Below are 20,090 nucleotides of genomic sequence, written 5' to 3'. Positions count from 1 at the left end.
ATAGCTGTGGGGCAAACTTTCCTGAGCGTTACCAGGGCTGTTGGTAAGTAAAAGCTATTAAAAGCTCGATAATATTATTTTTGGGTTGATTATTAAGATTTATACTGTAAGGTTCCTCTTGCTTAAAGGAGCTAAGTCAGGGAGCAGCCCTGTCTTATTAGTCAGCCTTAGTCCTTGTCCAGGTTTTTCAGAGTATCACAAAAGAAACTCTCTGCACCATCAAGTTTTCATGTATCAACAAAACTGCTTCTGGTTTGCTTTGCAGACACTTCAGTGAAAATATCTCAGCTGACCAGAAGCCAGCTGTTTTGATAGTTGCGTGCAGATAGCGACAAGCAAAAGAGCATTTCTAATCAAAGTAATTTTTTTTCTTTGAAGCTTGGACACTGGTGGCTGTACTCTTAAGAATACAAACAATCAGATATTTTTCGTACTAATGTACAAGAACCAGATAGCTTAAAATCTTAAGAATGTCATGTACTCATGAAATCTGTGCATTCATGATGCATACATACTGCCATAGGCCAAAAGTCCACTCAGCCCAGTGTCCTGGGTCCAGCTGTGGCCAAACCCAGCTTCCATAGCATTTTTATTGAACCTCTTTCTCTAGATACGGATTTCGGTGTGCAATTTTCACCACCTGTTTTGATTTCGTGATGGGAGAGGGCTTTGAAACCCGGGCAGGAGCCGGCGGCATCACGGCAAAGTGCAGTACTGCAGACATTAGTACCGCAGATGAATGATCACTCACCCGCAGCACGAGTTGTTGGGCTGATAGGGGAAGTCTCTTCTCTTGCTCCCCTGAAGAAACTCCCTAATTGCTATCCTGACTGTTTAGCTCATGATTTGGAGCCAGGGCTTTAGTCCCCTGCGCTGTAGTGAGTGATCTTGTGGAGTGAGCATGTTGTGAGAGGCAACGAACAGCATTTTCTTACCTGATCCCTGAGCTGATGTACTGTATATCGGATGTTTCGTAGAAAGAACATCATCCTCGAAAAACACTCAGGCTCCGTCTCCACCAGTAGGCATTCCTAAACATCCCATCATTCACGAAGGCACAAATAATTTCGGTGTTGTCCTTCCAGACCTGTCTCGACACAGCGGAGGTAAGCGTATGGATGATTTGTAATCCACGTGCTAAAAGTTGTGTTGCAAACAGATGCATCTAAGTTGACTTGTGTTTATTACTGCTCTAGGTGCTTGTACTATCTCCTTTATTTCCTATTTATTCCCTAGGCCTCTTTGATACATATATTTTTCCTCTCTTGTGGAATTCTGTGAGTGAGGTCAGATATCTGCCACATTTTCTGTTCTTCTGTGTGTTTCCAGAGTAAAAGATCGTAGTTCGTGCTTTTGGGATTAACTGAAAGATTACCTTATTCCAGTCAGTGAGTTAGCATTTTAAGTACCTGCCTTGATACCTCAGGTTTCCACAGCAGTGTTAAGTCACCAAGTAGTAGCGCATTTCTTACAGACTTCGGCATCTGTGGTGGGGTATTTGAAGCTATGAGTTTAGCAAGCGCATGCCCTAATCTAGTGAACATATAATATTTTCAAGGATGCTGTTACCTGCGTGTGTGGTTCTCAAAAAATGAGATAGGTCTTTCATGTGTAACCCACGTTCTTGCTGCTGATTTTTAGACCTGCAGTTTCTTTTTGCGAAATGCTCTGTTTTTCTCTTCTCTTCCACTGTGAAAGATCCAGAGGAAGAAGGGAAATGGGAGATGCCCATGTCAGAGTTTTAAGTTCTCTTTTATCTGTTCTGAATGTTTTCCTGTGGCTTCCCAGGGGTAGGCTTATTTCTGATAGGAAGAAGATACAACCGCTTCCCAACATTGTGATTTTTAGACTGGTTTCCAGTGAAAACAGAAGGTTTATAGTCCTTTTTGTCATCACCCCAGCCTTTGAACTCATTGACCTGATTCAGGCAAATTTACTCAGGGACTGAGACCTCAAAGGTGATTTGGTGACTGACGTTTCGGTAAAACCAAAGGGGAGTGGAGAGGTTTATTAATAATGCAGGTGAGGAGCGTTGCACGCTTGTGACGGTGCTAAATATCAGAGGAGCCACGCAAGGGGACACTTTACGTGTGCCTAGCTGCAAATGCTCAGCCTGCTTCGTGTCTCCAAAGCTGCTGACTTGCCGTTCCTTGCTCAGTTCCTCCTCTCATCAGTGACTGGCTCCGTTTTAATGAATACAAGCTAGTTTAGTAAAGCCTTAACAGCTCTCATCGGTCGTCAGAATGGTTATCACCAGATTTACTAACACCACCTCTTTCCGTTCTCTCTGTTCCCCTGCTGTCTGTAACGTCAAGTGAGTTCAGTAAGTATATCATCATTGCATGCTTTGTTTGCTCTTTGTTCTCATTTCTCTGGCAATACAGCACTCTAGTGTGGATGGGTTGAAGTCTCATTGGGTCTGGGGGAATTTTGGGGTTTTGAAAATGATAACCAAATTTTTCCTGTTCCCTTAGAATGTGTTTCTGTTTCTATGTAGAAATGGGTTGGGGTAGTGCAACACCATATCCTTTTTGATTGTTGTATTGATAAAGTAATTGATTCCTATGTTTTCTATTCTTCAAGCACCTTTTCCAGAAGAGTAAGGGGAGTAGTTATTACAGGAGGATTTAAGATTCTCCTCGTTAATACATGAAGTCTAATTTAATCATCAGCAACTAGTTTAATTGGTTGCCACAGAAAATGAAGTTTCAGCTGACTGTAATCCTCTTGTAACTCAAGTTCTCCTTTCAGTTCCAGAAGCTCCCGACCGACCCACGATCTCCACAGCATCAGAATCATCCGTCTACGTCACGTGGATACCACGAGCAAACGGTGGCTCCCCCATTACTGCCTTTAAAGTGGAGTATAAACGCTTGGGTCGAAACAGTGACTGGCTGATTGCAGCTGATAACATTTCTCCTTCCAAGCTGTCTGTGGAAGTTCGTAACTTGGAGCCAGGTATTAAAAACGATCTTTCCTTCACCTCAGCTGTTGTTGCTGGTGTCTTTGCTTAGATGACTGTGCTTCTGCTGAGAGAATACTGCAACTCTTTGGTTGTTTCATTTTAAGTTCTGCTTGGATTATGCTGTTTCTGGGTTTTTTTGGTTTGTTGTTTTTTTTTTTTTTTGTGGAATATGAGCTCGTTACATGACTTCAAGTTGATTTCTGGCTTTCCAAGTGGAAAAAAAAAACCCCACCATAATTTAATACTTGTTCTTGTGGAGAGGAGGGTTGTGTATTATTGCTATTTTTAACTTAATTGTCCTTCTAGTAAGCACTCAGAATGCAAAAAGAGAAATGTGCATTAATGGCAAAACGTCTGTCCTGATTTCTGGTTTCTCCCAGTGTCCAGCTCTGAAAGCTCAGGGGAAGAGTGCAAGAGTAGGGGGAACAGATGAGGTCAGGTATCCTTTGAAGCTTCTTCTCGGTGCCCACCGGCTTGCAGTTCAGGGACTTCCTGAGCTGATGGAGGCAACTCTGTCTCTGTGTGTAAAAGCCTTTGGATTTTTCTGGAGTGAATTTCCCTAATGACTTTTAGAAGCTGTTTATATTTCTGATGTCCACATTAGTCTGTGGCAATGAGTCCTATGTTTTTTCTAATTGGGTGTTGTGCAAAAAGTACTTCCTAATCTGTTTAGTCTCTCCTTGAATCCTGTTTCTAGTGCTTGTTTTGCTACAACGTTTCTTTCTTTCACTTTTTCCCTTAAAAGGAGAAATGTATAGGTTCCGTGTGATTGCTGTGAACAATTATGGGGAGAGCCCACGCAGTGCAGCATCTCGCCCTTACCAAGTAGCCGGATTTACCAGCCGGTTTTCCAACCGCCCTATCACAGGACCTCACATTGCTTATACCGAAGCCATCAGTGACACTCAGATCATGTTAAAATGGACGGTAGGTATAATTGTCTCCTGTTCTTCTCACCTTTGCAGGCCAATTTTTACTGCTTTGGCTCTTGAAAGTCAAGGATTAAGAGCTGATTGCAGTGTAGTGAGTGGTGGTTCCCCCCCCCGAGACTCAGAGGTGATCCTCTTCCTAGAAGAGGGCTAAGATGCTTCATGCTTGTATGGTAGAATTGGGTAACTTACTGGGCCGAATGCTTCTCGAGCCCTCTACCCCCCATTTCCAAACCCTTTTTCCTCCTCCGAGACAGCCCTGTCGGTTGTTTGCTCCCTTTTGCGCTGTCTCCCAGCCTCCCTCCACCTCGCCCTCCCCTTCCAGCTCCCTGGGGATGCCACGCACCACCTCCTCGGGTTACGCCAGATGTGAGCCCGACTGCCAGCCCCAGTGACAGGCTGCAGCTGCCCCAGTCCACCTGCTTTGGCACAGACATATCAAGAGGCACCAGTGGGCTTAACTCTGTCCAAATCCCTGTTCGTGCCATGAGCTGCGAGCGAGTTGGCTTCGTTTCCTGCAATTCCTGTTGCTTTTGTCAATCCGGGCTGCGATGGCTTGAAGCGGGTGCTGTGTTTGAAACCCGCCGTCTTCCCTCGCATCCAGTAGAGGTTTCATGTTAGAGAAACGTTTTCCTTTCCCCTGTTACCTCGTCTTTTGTAAACAAGTACTTTAAAGTCCTTAGTGAAACCCACAGAAATTCTTTGCTCTTGTTTTGAAATCTAACCCCCTGGTATACTTTGGAGGATTTAACGTGTAGAGTTCCCAGTGTTAGTTTGCTCTGCTAGCTCAGCCTTAAGAGATGTTAAGGATAATAAACTTAAAATAACCTCTAGTTCCTCAGGAGGCTGCATAACTTAACGTAAAATATTCTTGAGCTGAATTTTGGAGTGACCTTAACTCTTTCTGAAGTAAAAATGGTCTTAACTTTTCCATTTCCATTAATCACGCAAATTTTCAGGCCGTTCGTGGTCAAACCCTAATTGACGGTTTGGAAAGTGATGTGGGAGGAAAGCGTCAGCCCCAGCTCAGTCTCTTGTCCCTGTGCTGCCCTCCTTTTTTCATCTGGTGGCAGAGCGCTCTCCTGCAGCCCTGTGAGAACCCCTGGCGTTGGGCTCATCTTAGCTGTGTCTGCACATCCACAGCAATTGATAATCCTCTTTTCTGTTGTAGCTTCTGTGCAAACCTCCCCCTACACCTTGCTTGCACAACCTTATTAAAAGAATACATGTTTCAAGGTGATAAGATATCCAGTGATGACAGCACAGCAGGACTCAATTAAAATTTTTCTTCTCTAACGCAGTCTTTTAAAATTCTCTTTTAGTATATTACATCAAGCAACAACAACACGCCCATCCAAGGATTTTATATCTATTATCGGCCTACGGACAGCGACAACGATAGTGACTACAAGAGAGATATCGTGGAAGGTACGGCGCAGTATACGCAAGCTTAATAACACTACTCGATGGGGAAGAACATTGTGTAGCCATGTTGGCTGTGTTTATATGAAATCTAAACTGCTTTTCCCAAACTAAGTCTTTACAATATATTTCACAGAAGTAGCTATCTCAACTACATAACATCAAGTTCTGCCCACACATGAACTTGTTTCTGAAGCCTCTTCTACATAGAAACTTAAGAACTAAATACTGGTTTTAAGTTTGTCTTGTTATACTGCTGCAAATCCTTAATGTAGGTCTATTTAAACTGGTTTAGCTTAAAGTACTTGAGTAAAGAGAAAGCAGGGTAAATGAGATTTAACCCAGGGTCTGTGTTACAGACTGTACTAATAACTAGCTGGCTTTTAAAATTGTTTACCCCAGCACGGATTTTCTAAGCTAGGTGGTACCTTGTGTGTAATTGCCCTTCTCTCCTTTTACCTTGTTTAATTGCTTATCCTGCTATAAGGAAGTTACTTTTAGCCTCAAGTGCTGTAGTACGCTGCAAATGCAGGTATGTTTGTGCTTCACTTTGCCTTTTAATCAGGTTATATTTTTTTCCCTGTGCATATTAGATCATCATTTTCCTGGAAGAAGTTATTAGATAATGTCTATATTAGTCCAGAAGTGGAAAACCCTTTTAAAAATATTTTACTTAATGTCCTTATTGCTTGGGCTGAGTAAACGTAGTGATCTCATTCTGTCCCAATGACGTTAATTATTTTTCCCCCTCGTTTATTTCAGTTACAAGAGGAATGGGCCTTTATTTTGAAAATTTTCCCCTGCTAGACAATGCTCCGCATAGTACTTTGATGCGTGACATAAGCTTTTGCACACTATAAAGCTATTAAAGATCGAGGGTTTCGGCTCAGAGGATTGCTTTAAAGAAGCTTATGCAGTCTGCACCTTCATCTGCAAATGTATTTTAGCCTTTGCTAGACAGAACTTATGTGTTTATAAATCTTATACACTAAGCAGTTAGTTGTTTAAGTGGGCTCCACTGTGCTGTGAAATTAGCTTGTTTCTGATTTTTTTCCGAGAGAGTGTGTGTGTATTGAACTCTTTGTGGCAGTCTGAAACCATTAGCAGCTGCTCTGCTCTGCCAAAGCCTGGAACAGAAACTCATTTGGTGGAAATATTTAAACTTAAACTTTTCTTTACTGTGCTCCCCTAAATTAGCTTTTCAGGGGGGAAAAAGAAAGAGAACTATTTTCAATTAAAGTGTGATGGGAAGCATTTGATATGAAATATGTAGAGAAACATGTGACTTAAGGTATTTTTGCCATAAATCACTTGTTCTTCACTTTTTCCCCTCTGTTACCTTTGAATTAATCTGTTTTTTGACAGGGAATTTTATCTTGAAATGACTGCATGAGTTGTGGAAAAAGTGTTGTGATGCCTGTATTAGCTAAGTACTTGCCGTAGGCTTTCCTTACCGTTTCCTGTTAAGTCTTGTCTTTCGAGACATTCAAAACTCTGCAGAAAGCTTTTTTTTTTTCCTTATAAATGCCCCTACAGGCAAAATCAGATTTTATTTGAAGAAAAAAAACAAGCAAAAAGCTTGACTCAGATGGCTCCTCAGTATCTTTCAGCAGCTTTCAGCAAAAGCAAGGCAAAATCAGCCCTGTCCTGCATTGATGATCTGAATTTCTCTGTTTCTGAGGGTCCTAGAGATTGAATTTTAAATGTAAATGCAGTCTGATGTCAGTTGTTTAAATGTTTTTCCTTGCTAATGGTGCACGAAGAGGACAGTTAAAGTGCCTGTACTGATTCCAGTTCCACTAATGGTTTGAAGCGGAAACCTAAAACCTGGTGTAGTAATTACCGAAAGGAATGCTTGGGGGTGGGGGCGACGGGAAAACCAAGTATGGATCTTGGAAAAACGTGCGATTTAGGGAAAGGCCGGTTCCAGCTTCAGCCAGGGCTTGTCTGCCCTCACTTGGGACGCCCGGAATGCAAGGGATGGAGCTCAGACCATGCGGTGCATCCCCGAACCGAGATGGGGTCCTCCTGCGTACCCCCTGCCCTTTTTCGGCCGGGCAGGGATATCTGCACCTGGGCTTGGGTCCCGGAGAAGTTCGAGCAGAGTCATGGTGACAGCCCCCGCCAGCCGCGCAGGCTTTATTTTTTTTATTAATGCTTAAATCAGTAGGTGGTATGACAGCTTCTTAGAAACAGTGGAAACAGTTCAAGGTGGTATTTTCCAAGAGGGATTAAGAGCGCTCAAACAGTTAATTAAACTCCCAAAAAAAAAAAAAAGGGTCGCTGTTTATTAAAATTTGTCACAAGCCCGTGAAAGTAAAAACTGAGAGTGATTTATATTGAAGTGCTCAGTACTTCAGGAGGGTGTCTAAATGAAATGCTGGCCGGGAGCCAGAGATGACAAAACCGTCCTATTAGAGAAGATCGCTTGGCTTGGGATCCGTCTCTGCAGGGGCAGGCAGCGTGAGAGACAGCCTCGCTGTCTAATTTTGTTTCCTAGTATGTTTAATAAAATGCACGTTCAATTATTTGCGGTTTCGGCTAAGTTGAGCAACACAGATGTATCCTTCCTGCGAAAAACGGGCAGCTTCAGTCGGTACCTCGCATCTCTAGGGATCCTGCGGGATTGCAAACTGGGAGAGGGTCTTATCACAGTGAAGTTTTTCCCCTGTCCCAAGTTTAATCTGTGTTCTGTGCCAGTTTTTCCTTGTTATTTGCCCTGCGTATTGTAAATAGCTAACATAACCCATCCTAAACCCATCCCTTCAGCAGTTTCGTATTTAAGATGAACAGAACTTGTGTTGATTTTAACTGTACAGATGCTGGAAACTTGGATGTCTGTTTTTTGAGTTTAGCAACTTCTGGTTTTTGTAGAGAAAGATTTTGTTTGTTTTTGTTTTTTTTTTTTTTTAAAATCAACTGAAAAAGTACTGGAAGAAACCCGCCTTGATTCATCAAAAGGTTCTTCTAAGAATCTCTTTCGCAAGACAGTGCGAGTCTTACGATTTCAGATAAGTCTGTAAATGGTTAACAAAGACTTTTGTGCTAACAGGAAAAGCTGCAATACCCCTGCATTTTATAGAGAAAGACGCTGCGACATACTCGTACCTGATTCTGGCTCATGTGAGTAAAAGAAATGCAGTTGATTTATTTTTTTTCTCCCCTCATAGGTACGAAGCAATGGCACTTGATAAATCACCTGCAGCCAGAAACATCTTACGACATTAAAATGCAGTGCTATAACGAAGGTGGTGAAAGCGAGTACAGCAACGTGATGATCTGCGAAACCAAAGGTGAGCACCGAAATAGCGCGTCTGCTCGCCTGCGAGACCGTGTGAAGGTGGCGTTTTGTGGCATGAAATATCCGCTGTGTGTTGAATTTTTTTGCAGTGCAAAAGTCAGCTGCGATGAAGGCCGTAATTTTCTGGAATGTTTTGGAGGATTGTTTTGTCTTTCGAAGCTGGGATTGTTTTGAACATATGGAAACCGATACGTTGCACTCCCGAGAAAGGCTCTTAGCAAAGCTCTGCAGATTTGCCTGGCCTAAGAGATAGTATTGTTGTTCTGGGTTGGTTGTTTTTTCTTTTTTTGCTGTGCTGATAGCCTCTCCTTAGGAGACAACCGTGCTCTTGAAGATGACAGAATTGATTTGTACGTCTGTTTTATGTCTTTGGGGCTCTGTGACACGTTGTATAAGTGCAGACCACAGCAATTGATGGTTATGTTGGCTGCCTCCATCACTAATCCTGCATGCCTCTGGCACAAAGTTTGTACTGTTCTCTGGAAGTGTCAGATATGGCAGTCACATTTATTTTGCAAAGAATTCCTGTCTCCTTTAATCTCTAAAACCAAGTAAGGCTGTAAAGGGAAAATGCAGACAGTAAACTTCAAATGCAGTGCTATGAAAAAATGTTTTTTTTTTAAAAAAAAAAAAAAAAAAGAAAAAAGAAAAAAAGCCCTCTAGAAGCGGAAGCATCAAAATTTAGCTAAGTTAGTAGCGAAGCCTTTGAAAGAAGGGCTAGGAGCTGCAGGGCTTCAAGGCTGCACGCACGGTTGGTCTTCCTCTTGCAAGGAATATAACTTTCTTCTCTAATTTTAAAATTGGCAAGATGTAATCTGTCGTTCATACTGACTCTTCCTTAAAATGCATCTCCTCCAGGCTTATGGGGGTGATCCAGTTTATCTACCAATCTACATGGACGTGTTGCGTCTCTCTGACCAGCTTCACTCCTAAGCCAGGCACCTCTTAGGTTTTTAGTGTCAAATGAAATGAATCTGAGCTGTGGTGTGCTGAAAACAAATGTAAATTTAATTCCTGGGTTAAACCAGCATCTTGTTTTCAGTGATTTTCTGTTCAGCTCTTAGTATCTTCAATAGTATGGTTTTGAAAACGGGGTTAGCAGGGTTCACATCAGATAAAAGTAGGTCATCTGGCAGTGGTTAGGCGATAGAAATGCATGTTGTGGTTTTTCCTGACCTCAGAAGTAGAAAATTTGCGCTCTTTCAAGTTGGGAGTTAGTGCCGTTCTAGCTATGCGTATGTCGAGTTGCTCGTTAAAGTTTTGAGTGACCTCAATGAGAGGGTTAGCAAGCTGGATAATAATGATTTTCCAAAGCAAATAGTTATTACCCAATAGTAGTTGGCCTTCTCGTTATAGGTTTTAATATTGACTTGGCAGCTTTCTTCTTGAGGCATTAGGATTCTAACTCGGCAGTAATTACTTTGATTTCATAATGAAAAAACACATTTATCAAAACGCATTTAGTGGACGTACCTGTACTAGTCTCTTATTTCATCCAGTGAAACGCACGCCGGGAGCATCCGAATATCCAGTGAAGGACCTGAGTACGCCACCAAATCCCCCCGACCGGGTTGGGGGAAGCGGAGCTGGACCTTCGAACGGCCCTGTTCGGAGCAGTGACATGCTGTACTTGATCGTGGGCTGCGTCCTTGGGGTGATGGTCCTTATTCTCATCGTTTTCATTGCCATGTGCCTGTGGAAGAACCGTCAGCAAAACGCCATGCAGAGTGAGTTATTTTTGGTTTCCTTTCATGATGAAAATATTATCAGAGTAAAATTACTGAAGTTCATATTACATTTTGTGAATGGGAAGCAGTTTCCTGTTATAAGCCAACTGGCATTTATTTAGAGACTTGTGCTTTCTAGGTGTTCCTTAGGTGAAGATGTGTGTTTTTTAAGAGCAGCGATGTCTCCATTTCTTTGCGCTGGTGCTCGCTGCCCTGCTGCTTTGCTGCACAGTTGTGTTGCAGTTTCACCCAAAGAATGGTTTGTGAAATTCCTGGGCAAAGTTTCTTAAAGTTAACTTCTTAAAGTTATGTTTGACTTTAAGCACCTGGATAGGTTTCTGCTGATTGTAGTGGCAGACCTTGTGTGTAATCCTAAGAACTTGTTAAAATGTGGAGACTTAAACCCTGGATCTCTCCCTCTCTTGTGTATATCTGGAAAGAAAAAGAACCTGCAGCACTTGGAGGATAAGTCCCTTGCTACCTCTCAGTCCCGTCACAGTAAAATGGAGTTCAAGTTCCAAGTCTTTTAGAGAGGTGTTAATAAGGAAAACCTGCCACTTTGCAAGTAGGAGCCTGGAGCAGACGCATTGGCGCTTAAGCACACTTTGCAAGGTGCTCTGTACCCACCAAGTGATTCTGTGCTAGCAGAATCTCTTTGGTGATCTTTTCTGTTCCTAATGCATAAATCAGCCTTGCTCTTTCCACAGCCGGTGGTTATTTTTCAATGTCCTTACTCTCTGACAGAGGGAAATGAAACAAAACTTCTTGCAAGATAAGATAGTGTCTTCAACTGCGGCCCAGAGATATTTTTCTGGAAGTAGTGCGTAGCAGATAGCAGAGGGCCTATCGATTATACAAATGCTCTTCATAGTGGCTGACGTCAGCTTTCAGACCAACGTTCCTGGTCTGTTCTCCAGGATGCGGCTGTTTTCCATTTCTACATTTGTATCCTAAGCACTTAAACATGGCAGTTAATTTACAAAAGCTGTAGAAAGAGAAAATAAGTTTCTTTTTTTTCTTAGGGATGCTCGTTTAAGTTCTCATTTGGCCATAAATATGCTTTCGGTAATAATGTCTTTTGCAGAATATGACCCTCCTGGCTATCTCTATCAAGGGGCGGATATCAACGGGCAAATGATTGAGTACACGACCTTACCCGGCACAAGCCGAGTCAACGGCAGCATCCACGGCAACTTCATCAGCAACGGCGGCCTCAGCAACGGCTGTCCGCACGTCCATCATAAAGTTGCTAATGGAGTTAATGGGATCATGAATGGAGGAGCTGGACTGTACCCAGGGCACACCAACTCCCTGTCCAGGACGCACATGGACTATGAACATCCCCACCATCTTGTGAACGTAAGCTCTTACACTGGGTGGAAGGCTCAGCCTAGACCTTGGGATTTATTCAGAGGTTGTAGAAGCAGACTTAATTCAGGTGGGGCAAATACTCATCCATTGATAACAGCCAGTTCCACTAAATCACTTATCCCAGAGGAAGCAACTGGGCTGATATTTCTGATACAAACATCATGGTTTTCATTTGAGAATATCAGATGACAGCAAGAATTCCACTTACTCTGGGAAATCTGCCTCTACCCTCCTCCTAACAGCATGTAAGCTCTGAGAATGCTTCAGTACTGGGCTGAGATACTTTACTTGTACATATGGTATTTCTCAATCTTCAAGTTAAATAGATTTAATTATAGCTGCTTATTCTGCAGCTTTATGGATCACCCGTTTTTCCCCCACCTGTTTCAGATCTGTAACTCTAAGCAATGCTATTAATTATGGCAAAGCACGAATGTAGCAGGAGGTTCCATAAAATAAAATGCCCCATACATCTTGAAATGCAGCAACGTAATAACGCTGTCTTTTTTTTTTTTTAGTCCCTTGTTTGTGACTGTTGAGACAGGCTCATTTCTTGTTTTGAAATTTAAAATAAAATTAAAAACTAATTTAAGTCTCTGATCCAGCCTTTGTATGCTGTGGAAAAATACTTCATTTGCTGAAATGCGTCCCGTTTCCAAGAGAGAATAATGATTTCATTATTGTCTATGGAAACAGATGGCTTGCATTCAAACTTGCTAAACTTACTCAAAACTGTGAACATTGCCCAGGAAAACTGAAAGAAAAAGTTCAAAAGTCTGAATAACCCATGCTGTTTCTGGGGAAAAAAAATGGGGCTATTGTTTGTGTTAGTAATTGAACACAAGCACTTCATTTTATTGAACAACAAATTAGCACTTGCACAGTAGTTGCCACTTCAGTTAACTCCAGCTTTGAGTCCAGACCAGTTGGTTCTTCACCTGATTCTCTCTTTGGTCTGCTCGGGTAGCAAGAAATGCCGCTTTTTGGTTGCTTTCAAGAGCAACCGAGGCCCAAACCTGTCCAACCTCCCAGGGGGTGAAACTCTCCAAAAAGCTCCAACTGTACAAGCCCTCAGGAAGGGAAGATTTTGCAGTGCTCAAAAGCTCACCCGTGAGAAAGCTTGGGGGCTTGCATTGGTGTTTTGTCCCTCCTGTTTGGTTTTTTTTTTTTCTTCCCCTCTTTGGAAGGAAGTAAGTATGCATGTGGTAACACAGGTCTCGGTGCTTGGAGCTCCTCTGTGCCGCAAGGTGGGACACGCAATGCCGCTGTCGCGTTGCGAATAGTTGACTGGGGTGGGTTTTTTTCCGCCCCCCCCTCCATGTTGTAGAAAGTTTGAGTCACGCAATCTCTTCCCACGTAGAAGGACTGGGACTGGCACGCGGGTGAGGCAGCACAGAGGAACAGGATGTTCTCATCCTCGTTAGGACTCTCTTTATTGTTTCATTGATTGGGCTAAATGAGGAAGAGAGAAACTGGCCAGGATGGCAATCAAGACTAATTAGGCATTTCCTCAGTGCTCCCTATTGGACTGAGCGGCCTCAAGAACTTAAGGATAAGCCCTGTTTTTGCAGAAACAGGGATTGTTAGAAGTTACCTACCACTTGAAATCTCAAAAATCAGGTGAGCTTTCCCAAACTGGCTCCCCTCCTGAAATGTGGCGCGGTAGCCCGGCTCCGCAGTGCCGTTTTCAAGCGTCTCCCGCATCAGTGTCCGCCTAGTCTTTAACAATGAGGTATGTGTTAATCTGGGCATTTTTACTTGCTTGTAATGGCCCCTTCAGCCAAAACTAACAACACAAAATCCCTCTCACCCAGAGTCATTGCTGGCTAAGGAATTACCCCATCTGTAAAAATATTAAATGTTTCAAAAATCAGTGTAGCGAAGTGAACTGATCTAATCGGAGTAATTACAGGAAAGTGGGATGGGTTTATGTTGTGACATCAGCCCTGCAAATTTAATACTCTGTCTCCCCAAACGGGCACAGTTTGCTAACGAACAGCAATTTGCTTTCATGTCTGTCATCAGTGTTAAAAATAAACATATTTACAGTGTGTTTATTAAATTAAACCTGAGCGCATTAAGCTGAAAACAGACCAGGGAAATTACCACATACTTGTCTAAGCTGCAGTTATTTACTTTTCTCTGACACACATGCTGGCAAGAACCCTCCACTTGACTTTGTATAATAGCTCAGTGTTGCCATGCCACGTTACGGGGCACGGATCTGAAGATTGATAAGGTGATTAGAGTTTGAAAACAAAGTGAAAGGGCTTGGGGCGCTAGCCTGAGCTGAACTACCTTCTCGGTGACTGTCTCTTGTATTTTCGAATAGCCATTGATTTTTTTATTATTTTTTTTTTAATCCTTCCTGCTGCAGGGCGGTGGGATGTACACAGCAGTGCCGCAGGCTGACCCCTCGGAGTGCATCAATTGCCGAAATTGTCGGAACAATAACAGGTGATGTAAAACTCGCACGAAGGCAGGACCTTCAGGAACTAAAGCCCTCACTCTCTGCGCTGTGTTAAAGCTGGGGCAAATGAAAGCGGAGAGCTTGAGTCCCGGCTGAGGGTACGGAGGAGCTCGATGTCAGTGTGTGACTCAAGGAAAGCAGTTGGTGATTATCTGTGGGATGGAATAAAACAAGTTATTAAACCCAGAGAGCTCATTTTACTCAACATATTGATCTGATGCTCTCTAGGAAGGGAGGCAGGTTGGGCACTGGATATTTTTTTTTTTTTAAACCTTATTTCCTGTGTTTTCTTCAGTTTCGAGATAACAAAATCATTCCATATGGAGTTTGTCAAATAGGATTTAATTGGTCTTCTGTATTTTACATTTCCTGCCATTCTCTTAAGAACACCAACGAACTAGAGTCGCAGCTTTGCTTTCGCAACGCTATTCTTTGTAAAACATGGGATTTGAGGTTCTTCAGGCCTTCAGGAGTAGTTGGCCAGCCGTTGTCAGTGTGGGATACATTTTTTGCGTGAGAAAAAGGATTCTTGTATAGAATAAGGGAAAAATCTGTCTTCTACGTTGTAGCTGGGAGTCTGGATTTTTATTAGGTTTTTCACTTTTGAAAGTTTTAAAGAATATCCTTCAAGGCTTCTGACTAAATCTCTGGTTATTTTAATGACTAAAAATAGGACTGAAAGTCAGACGTGCTGGACTGCTCTGACTGGTAAATTCTGGATTTTTTCAATCATGCTCTGAATTTTCTGTCTTATTAAAATCGTCAGCTGCCTTTAGGTGTACATCTGGAGCAGTTGAGTTCAAATTAAGCTGTTGTTGAAGGCAGAAAACATGTTCTTTATTTTCATGAGTTTACTTTTTAAAATATAACTTATAATAGGCTTTAAATTCTTCCTCCTTCCATAAATATACACGGTAGCGTGACGCAGACGGGCTGCTACTCGCAGGTAGAGCTGGGCACACTTTGTCCGGACCAGTGTCATGGCTGGTCTCTGGGGACAGCGAGCTACCGTTTCGCTACAAGCCAATTGTCTGTTTTCAGGGCAGGCTGTGTAACAGCAGTCATCAAGATGTGTACGACGGGCCGTAATTTGGAACATGCTGTATGTGTTATGCCGTAATTAAGAGCTTGCTTTCCAGTTTTAAGCATATTTAAATTTTTAATGGCTCTTTTTTGCTTAAGAAAGCAGGGAGAATGGGTTCCCTCCCCTGCAACTGTACTGTTCCTCCCAGATGGGTCATCAGCAGGGTCTGAACTTTGAATTTTCACATCCCTGTTCTATATTTGACTGCTTGATAGAGAAACAAGTTGTCCTTCACAGCTGCCTACCCCAGAGGGGACCATTAACCTCTGTTTGGCAGGAGAGCTGCGCAGCCGGGACCGCTCCGTTCCCTTCCTGGTGCTGGGGGAATGGAAGGAGGACATGGGAGAGGGGAACGGGGAGGACCAGAAACGTGCCTGAATATTACACCAGGGGCATGGCCGGGGCGAGGAGGAGGAGGAGAAAGGCCTGGCAGGTTAGCCCGGTCAAGTCGGTAGGTTTTGGCAAGTGGGAATTCGGGGCTGGAGTCTTTTCCCCCATCTTTGTTCAACCTCGTAGCTGCTTTACGCAGTAAGGGCTGTCCCCTCCGTCTGGCCTCCTGTTTGTGCAGAGAGGACCCGTGCCTTGTCCCACTCTCGAATTATTGCACCGTCTGTACGAAAACCAGGCAATTCCCTCTGCAAAACACCCACGTGGTAACAGAGGAAGGTAGGTTCAAGTGGAAACATCTCCAGCAGGGCGATGGTCTCTAATTCGTGAGCATTTCAGGTGCACGTGGCCTTGCTCGTATGCTTGGCGCTGCTAATTAGTAAATGAGCCTATTTCCACTGAATGCCTGGGAGTTGGTGCTGATTTGGGTTGAATTTAGCAGTCGTTTGAATTGTGACCATGTGCAAATGAATCCTAAAGGTTTAGCATATTTAATAGCTGGCTACCATGGCTGTTTTCAGCAACAGCCATCTCGGAGCAGGTTTTATTATTACGGTGGTGAAATCCCTCGGTCTTCTGTTTAAATTAGCACTTTATGCTCTCGTAACTGCTCGTGGAGGCTTGCCAGAGAAGTTGCTGAAACGTGGATACCCGCTTTGTTATTGTGGACAAAGCTGGTAAGACGAGTGTGGTTTACGCTTGTTACGTTAGGATTGAGAACTGATTTTTTTCTTCTCTGGTGCTTTTGCACTAAAACTTTCTAGATACCTGACGGCTGCAGAGGAATTTACGTTTTTGCAGATCTGTCTTTGCAAATTCACTTCATTCTGATCAGAAATCTGAAATACACATTTCAGATAAACCGGTATCGGTCTGTTTTTCCAGCTCTTTAGATCTAAATTATGCTGGTGTGGGCTTTTAAGTCAGATTATAGTTTGGTAGGATTTTAGCACCAAGAATTGACAGTGAATGTGTTTTCTGCAGCAGGGATTTTACATCACTATTCACACACACTCTGCTCTGGATATACCAATGGCTAGTTTCCATCAAAATGTGGTTATTTAAGCTTAAAAAGCTGAACTGCTGTCTTGAAACATCATTCAAGCCCGTACAGTAATATAAAGAACTACACCGACTTCTGTGTCTTTAAAAAGAAAGCCCCATAAACATGCAAACCCAAACATTTTGAATGGGTTTCTCTAAGAATATTTTTTTAAAAATAATAAGTGAGTGCAGTCAAAACCTCTGTGGAAAGAAATGCAAACTAATAAATGGATTTGTTTGAAGACCAGATGTGTTTCATGTGGATTCTTCAGTGGCTTCTGTGGTATTTTGGTACTTGGAAGAATGATTTTGGAGGCAGTTATGGGAGCGGAAGGACAAAATAGGAGAGTGAAGGTCGGTGCTGCTCCGTCCTCGCCGCATTCGGGAGGGGAGTGGGTTCCCGGGGCGATCCTGCAGCCGCTGGAGGAATCCCCCCTCGTCGCATGTTTTGGCTTTGCGAGTGAAACATCTGCCGGAGGGGAAACTTGCTCCGGTTCCTCCTCTAGAAAGTTTATTCATGTTATTTGTGGAGGTTTTGTTGCTCTTTCAGTTCTGGCAATATTGATGGTGGTTTTCAGGTGGAAAGTGTAAACTGAGGCTCCAAGTGAGTTTGTTGGGCAAGTCCCTGGAGCGTGATGGTTTTTATGCATTGCCGTGACCTTCTTAATGGGATAAAAGTGGTTTCTGGGACCTGGGCAGGACCTTAGTGTGACTGCCAAGCTTAATGTCTCCTGGTTTTAAATCCGTCTGAGTTTAGTCCTTTGGTGCTGAGGGCTCAGCTGCTATCAAAGTAGGCTCTGATGGTTGATACCCTGTCACTGATGATGTCAAAGTCCATCTTCCCCCCTCTTTCAGCAACATAATGATCAGCTCTGCTGGATTTTGGGCCAGAATCACTCTAAAGAAACACGCTGTGCTAGCAGATAAGCTAGCACCTGAACAGCCAGATCCCAACTATCAATTTTTATATTTCAAAATGCCAGCGCTTAGGTAGCATCCCAGTAATAACCGGCTACCTATAGCAAGATGCATTAGGCTTGTCACCATGAGCAGAACAGGCGACGGATATATTTAAATTTGGCAGGAAAAAAAAAAAAAATTAATGCTCTGAGTCGTATCCATATCAGCATATAAAAAACTTGAAGCCTGTTTAGCCTTCGTGGGAGCGTTTCAGAGTAGTGCTGGCTCGCGGTGGGTTTGAACGCTTTCCATCCTTGTTTCGATGCTTTTCTTTTATCTGCGGATCCATCTCTGTTCTGCGCCGCAAAACACAGAGCGTTTTGGGGGGTAGTTTCCCAAAGTTTATGGCAACCGTACAAGTGAACCTTTTACTTTTGCGGTAATTATGGTTTTGTATAAAACCACACCGAAGTGTGATTTTTGGGCTTGCTTATGTAGGAATTGCTTGTATAAATGTTCACTGAGGCCACGTTGTTCATGGGGCTCCAGTCACTATAGGCATTTTCCCTGCTTCCTGCAATGGTGTGCACGTCTCTTAAGGTCCAGCTCCTTTTTGTTTAAAGGTTAATATAGCTTGGCTGTAACAACTGATTTGGCAGTTTAACTTCAATTTCACAGCCTTATGCACGTATTACAGGGCCACAATCTGAGTTACGCAGCAGAGGCAGGGTTTATATTTATAATATTGCATATATTTTTCTAATTTGCGTTCACTCCGATAACGCTTAGTATTTATTTTCCAAGGTACTTAAGTTTGCTGTTTAGATTTCAAACTTGAGATCTTTTTCTTGGCAGTGAAAACCTGTTTTATGGGGCTGCCTTGATGGAGAAATGGACTCGCAAGTCAGGTCACTGGGTCACAATCGATGGGGGAAGTAACCGAGCGCATGTTTTGAAAGTTTTCAGCTGTCTGTTGGGAGAAAAAAACCCCGCTCGATCCTTTTCTTAATGTCAGGATTGATCCAAAAATATATTTAAAACTGATTTGGCAAGCTCTCTGACTGTTGTTACAGTGAACGACACGCGGTAAAGTACTTAAAAACTGCAGTTTCTCAAGATAAATGGTGGAAAGAAGAAGCTCTGAGTAACTCCGCTTTGGCTTATGTCCCGTCTGCAGGTGTTTCACCAAAACCAACGGCACTTTCAGCAGCAACGCGTTACCCGTCGTGCCCATCGTAGCACCTTATCAGCAGGACGGTTTGGAGATGAAACCTCTGAATCACCACGTCATGGTGGCCATGTGCTTGGCCTCCACCGTCCCGGAGTGCAGCGCCCGGCTGGAGGAGGACGGCAAGGAGAAAGCGGAGCAGCCCTCCGCCCAGCATCCTTGCTGTCGAGAAGGCATGAACCGGCTCTCCGTGGATTACACGGACGGTAAGGCATTCCGGAGAGGGATAGCACCTGGCTTTGAAGCCAGGAATATTCTGTAGGGCAGCTGTAGGGTGCTTAATTTATTGCAGAGAAGCTAGTAATTAAGCCCAACGAAAGACCTGGCTTTCTGAGAAAGGTTAAGCGTTCCGCCTTTCCCATTGTGGAAAGTAGGAGCGGCGATGCTCAGGTGCCTGTGGCTGTCGTGCTCTTCGTGATTGATGCCTCTAAATGGAGCTCATCAAGCAGGCGCGCTCCGGATAACGAGGCTGCGGCTGCACCTACAGCGTGCCCGCCGTCTCCCGAAACTGCTGAAACGCTGCCTAATGGAGTTTTCCCCTAATGAGCAGGCATCCGTGACGGCCTAGAGCCATCCCGTAGGCACGAACAGGCACAGAAATGTAGGTGGGAATTGGGCTGACCTAATCAGCGTGACCTATTCGATATTAGTGCCGGATAGAGCCGATGCTCTGAGCTGTTGCCTAATGTTTTGTGCCTGGTACGGTGGGAATGAGCCTGAGCTCAAAGAGCATCACTCACTTTTACTAATCTGAATTTTTTTGGGCTTGTGGATCCATTGAGCTGAAAGAGGAGATGATCTACTTAAAAAAAACAAAATAAACCAAAAAAACCCCCAAAGAAACCAACCAACCCGCCCTGCTCTTGCTTTGCAGGCGACAACTGCGTGCACTCGGAAACATCCAACCACATTTTGAGCTGGAGTCCCCTTATTCTGCAGCCTGTTTCGAAGGACTGTAAGGAAAAACCAGGATGGAGTTCATCCGGAGTCACCTTAAACGGTTCTGCGGACCTTCGGCAGCTCCAGCTGCAGGAAACCTGAGGAAGTGACCGTTGTCCCCACTTAACGCCAGTAACTGCACAGCAGAGTCGCTGAAAGGGAGTGATGGAGGGATGTTAATTATAACAGAGAGAGTCACTATTTATTTTTTTGTAGTAGTGTCATATGAATGTATCTTGTTTTTAAAAATGGTTGCCTTTTTATATTATTTATGCCTTGAAATCCCTTTTTTTTTTCCCCCCACGCACCGCGAAACTAGCCTG

The 20,090-nt window shown here is 43.5% G+C and overlaps 1 protein-coding gene across 1 annotated transcript in view; it reads left to right on the top strand.

The window, feature by feature from the left end:
- The window catches only part of CDON (cell adhesion associated, oncogene regulated), a 34,095-nt gene extending 14,226 nt beyond the window's left edge, over positions 1 to 19,869 (top strand). The window contains exons 10-19 of the mRNA XM_009573867.1: positions 978 to 1,106; positions 2,752 to 2,958; positions 3,711 to 3,892; positions 5,217 to 5,322; positions 8,487 to 8,609; positions 10,117 to 10,344; positions 11,429 to 11,703; positions 14,093 to 14,172; positions 18,778 to 19,034; positions 19,703 to 19,869. Of these exons, the coding sequence (XP_009572162.1) occupies positions 978 to 1,106; positions 2,752 to 2,958; positions 3,711 to 3,892; positions 5,217 to 5,322; positions 8,487 to 8,609; positions 10,117 to 10,344; positions 11,429 to 11,703; positions 14,093 to 14,172; positions 18,778 to 19,034; positions 19,703 to 19,869 (1,754 nt within the window). The remainder of the gene's footprint in view (positions 1 to 977; positions 1,107 to 2,751; positions 2,959 to 3,710; positions 3,893 to 5,216; positions 5,323 to 8,486; positions 8,610 to 10,116; positions 10,345 to 11,428; positions 11,704 to 14,092; positions 14,173 to 18,777; positions 19,035 to 19,702) is intronic.
- Positions 19,870 to 20,090: the final 221 nt, after the last annotated feature.

Source organism: Fulmarus glacialis, unplaced genomic scaffold (assembly GCF_000690835.1).
Source record: "Fulmarus glacialis isolate BGI_N327 unplaced genomic scaffold, ASM69083v1 scaffold17493, whole genome shotgun sequence".
NCBI lineage: Eukaryota > Metazoa > Chordata > Aves > Procellariiformes > Procellariidae > Fulmarus > Fulmarus glacialis.
This window is presented reverse-complemented; position numbering and strand designations above follow the sequence as displayed.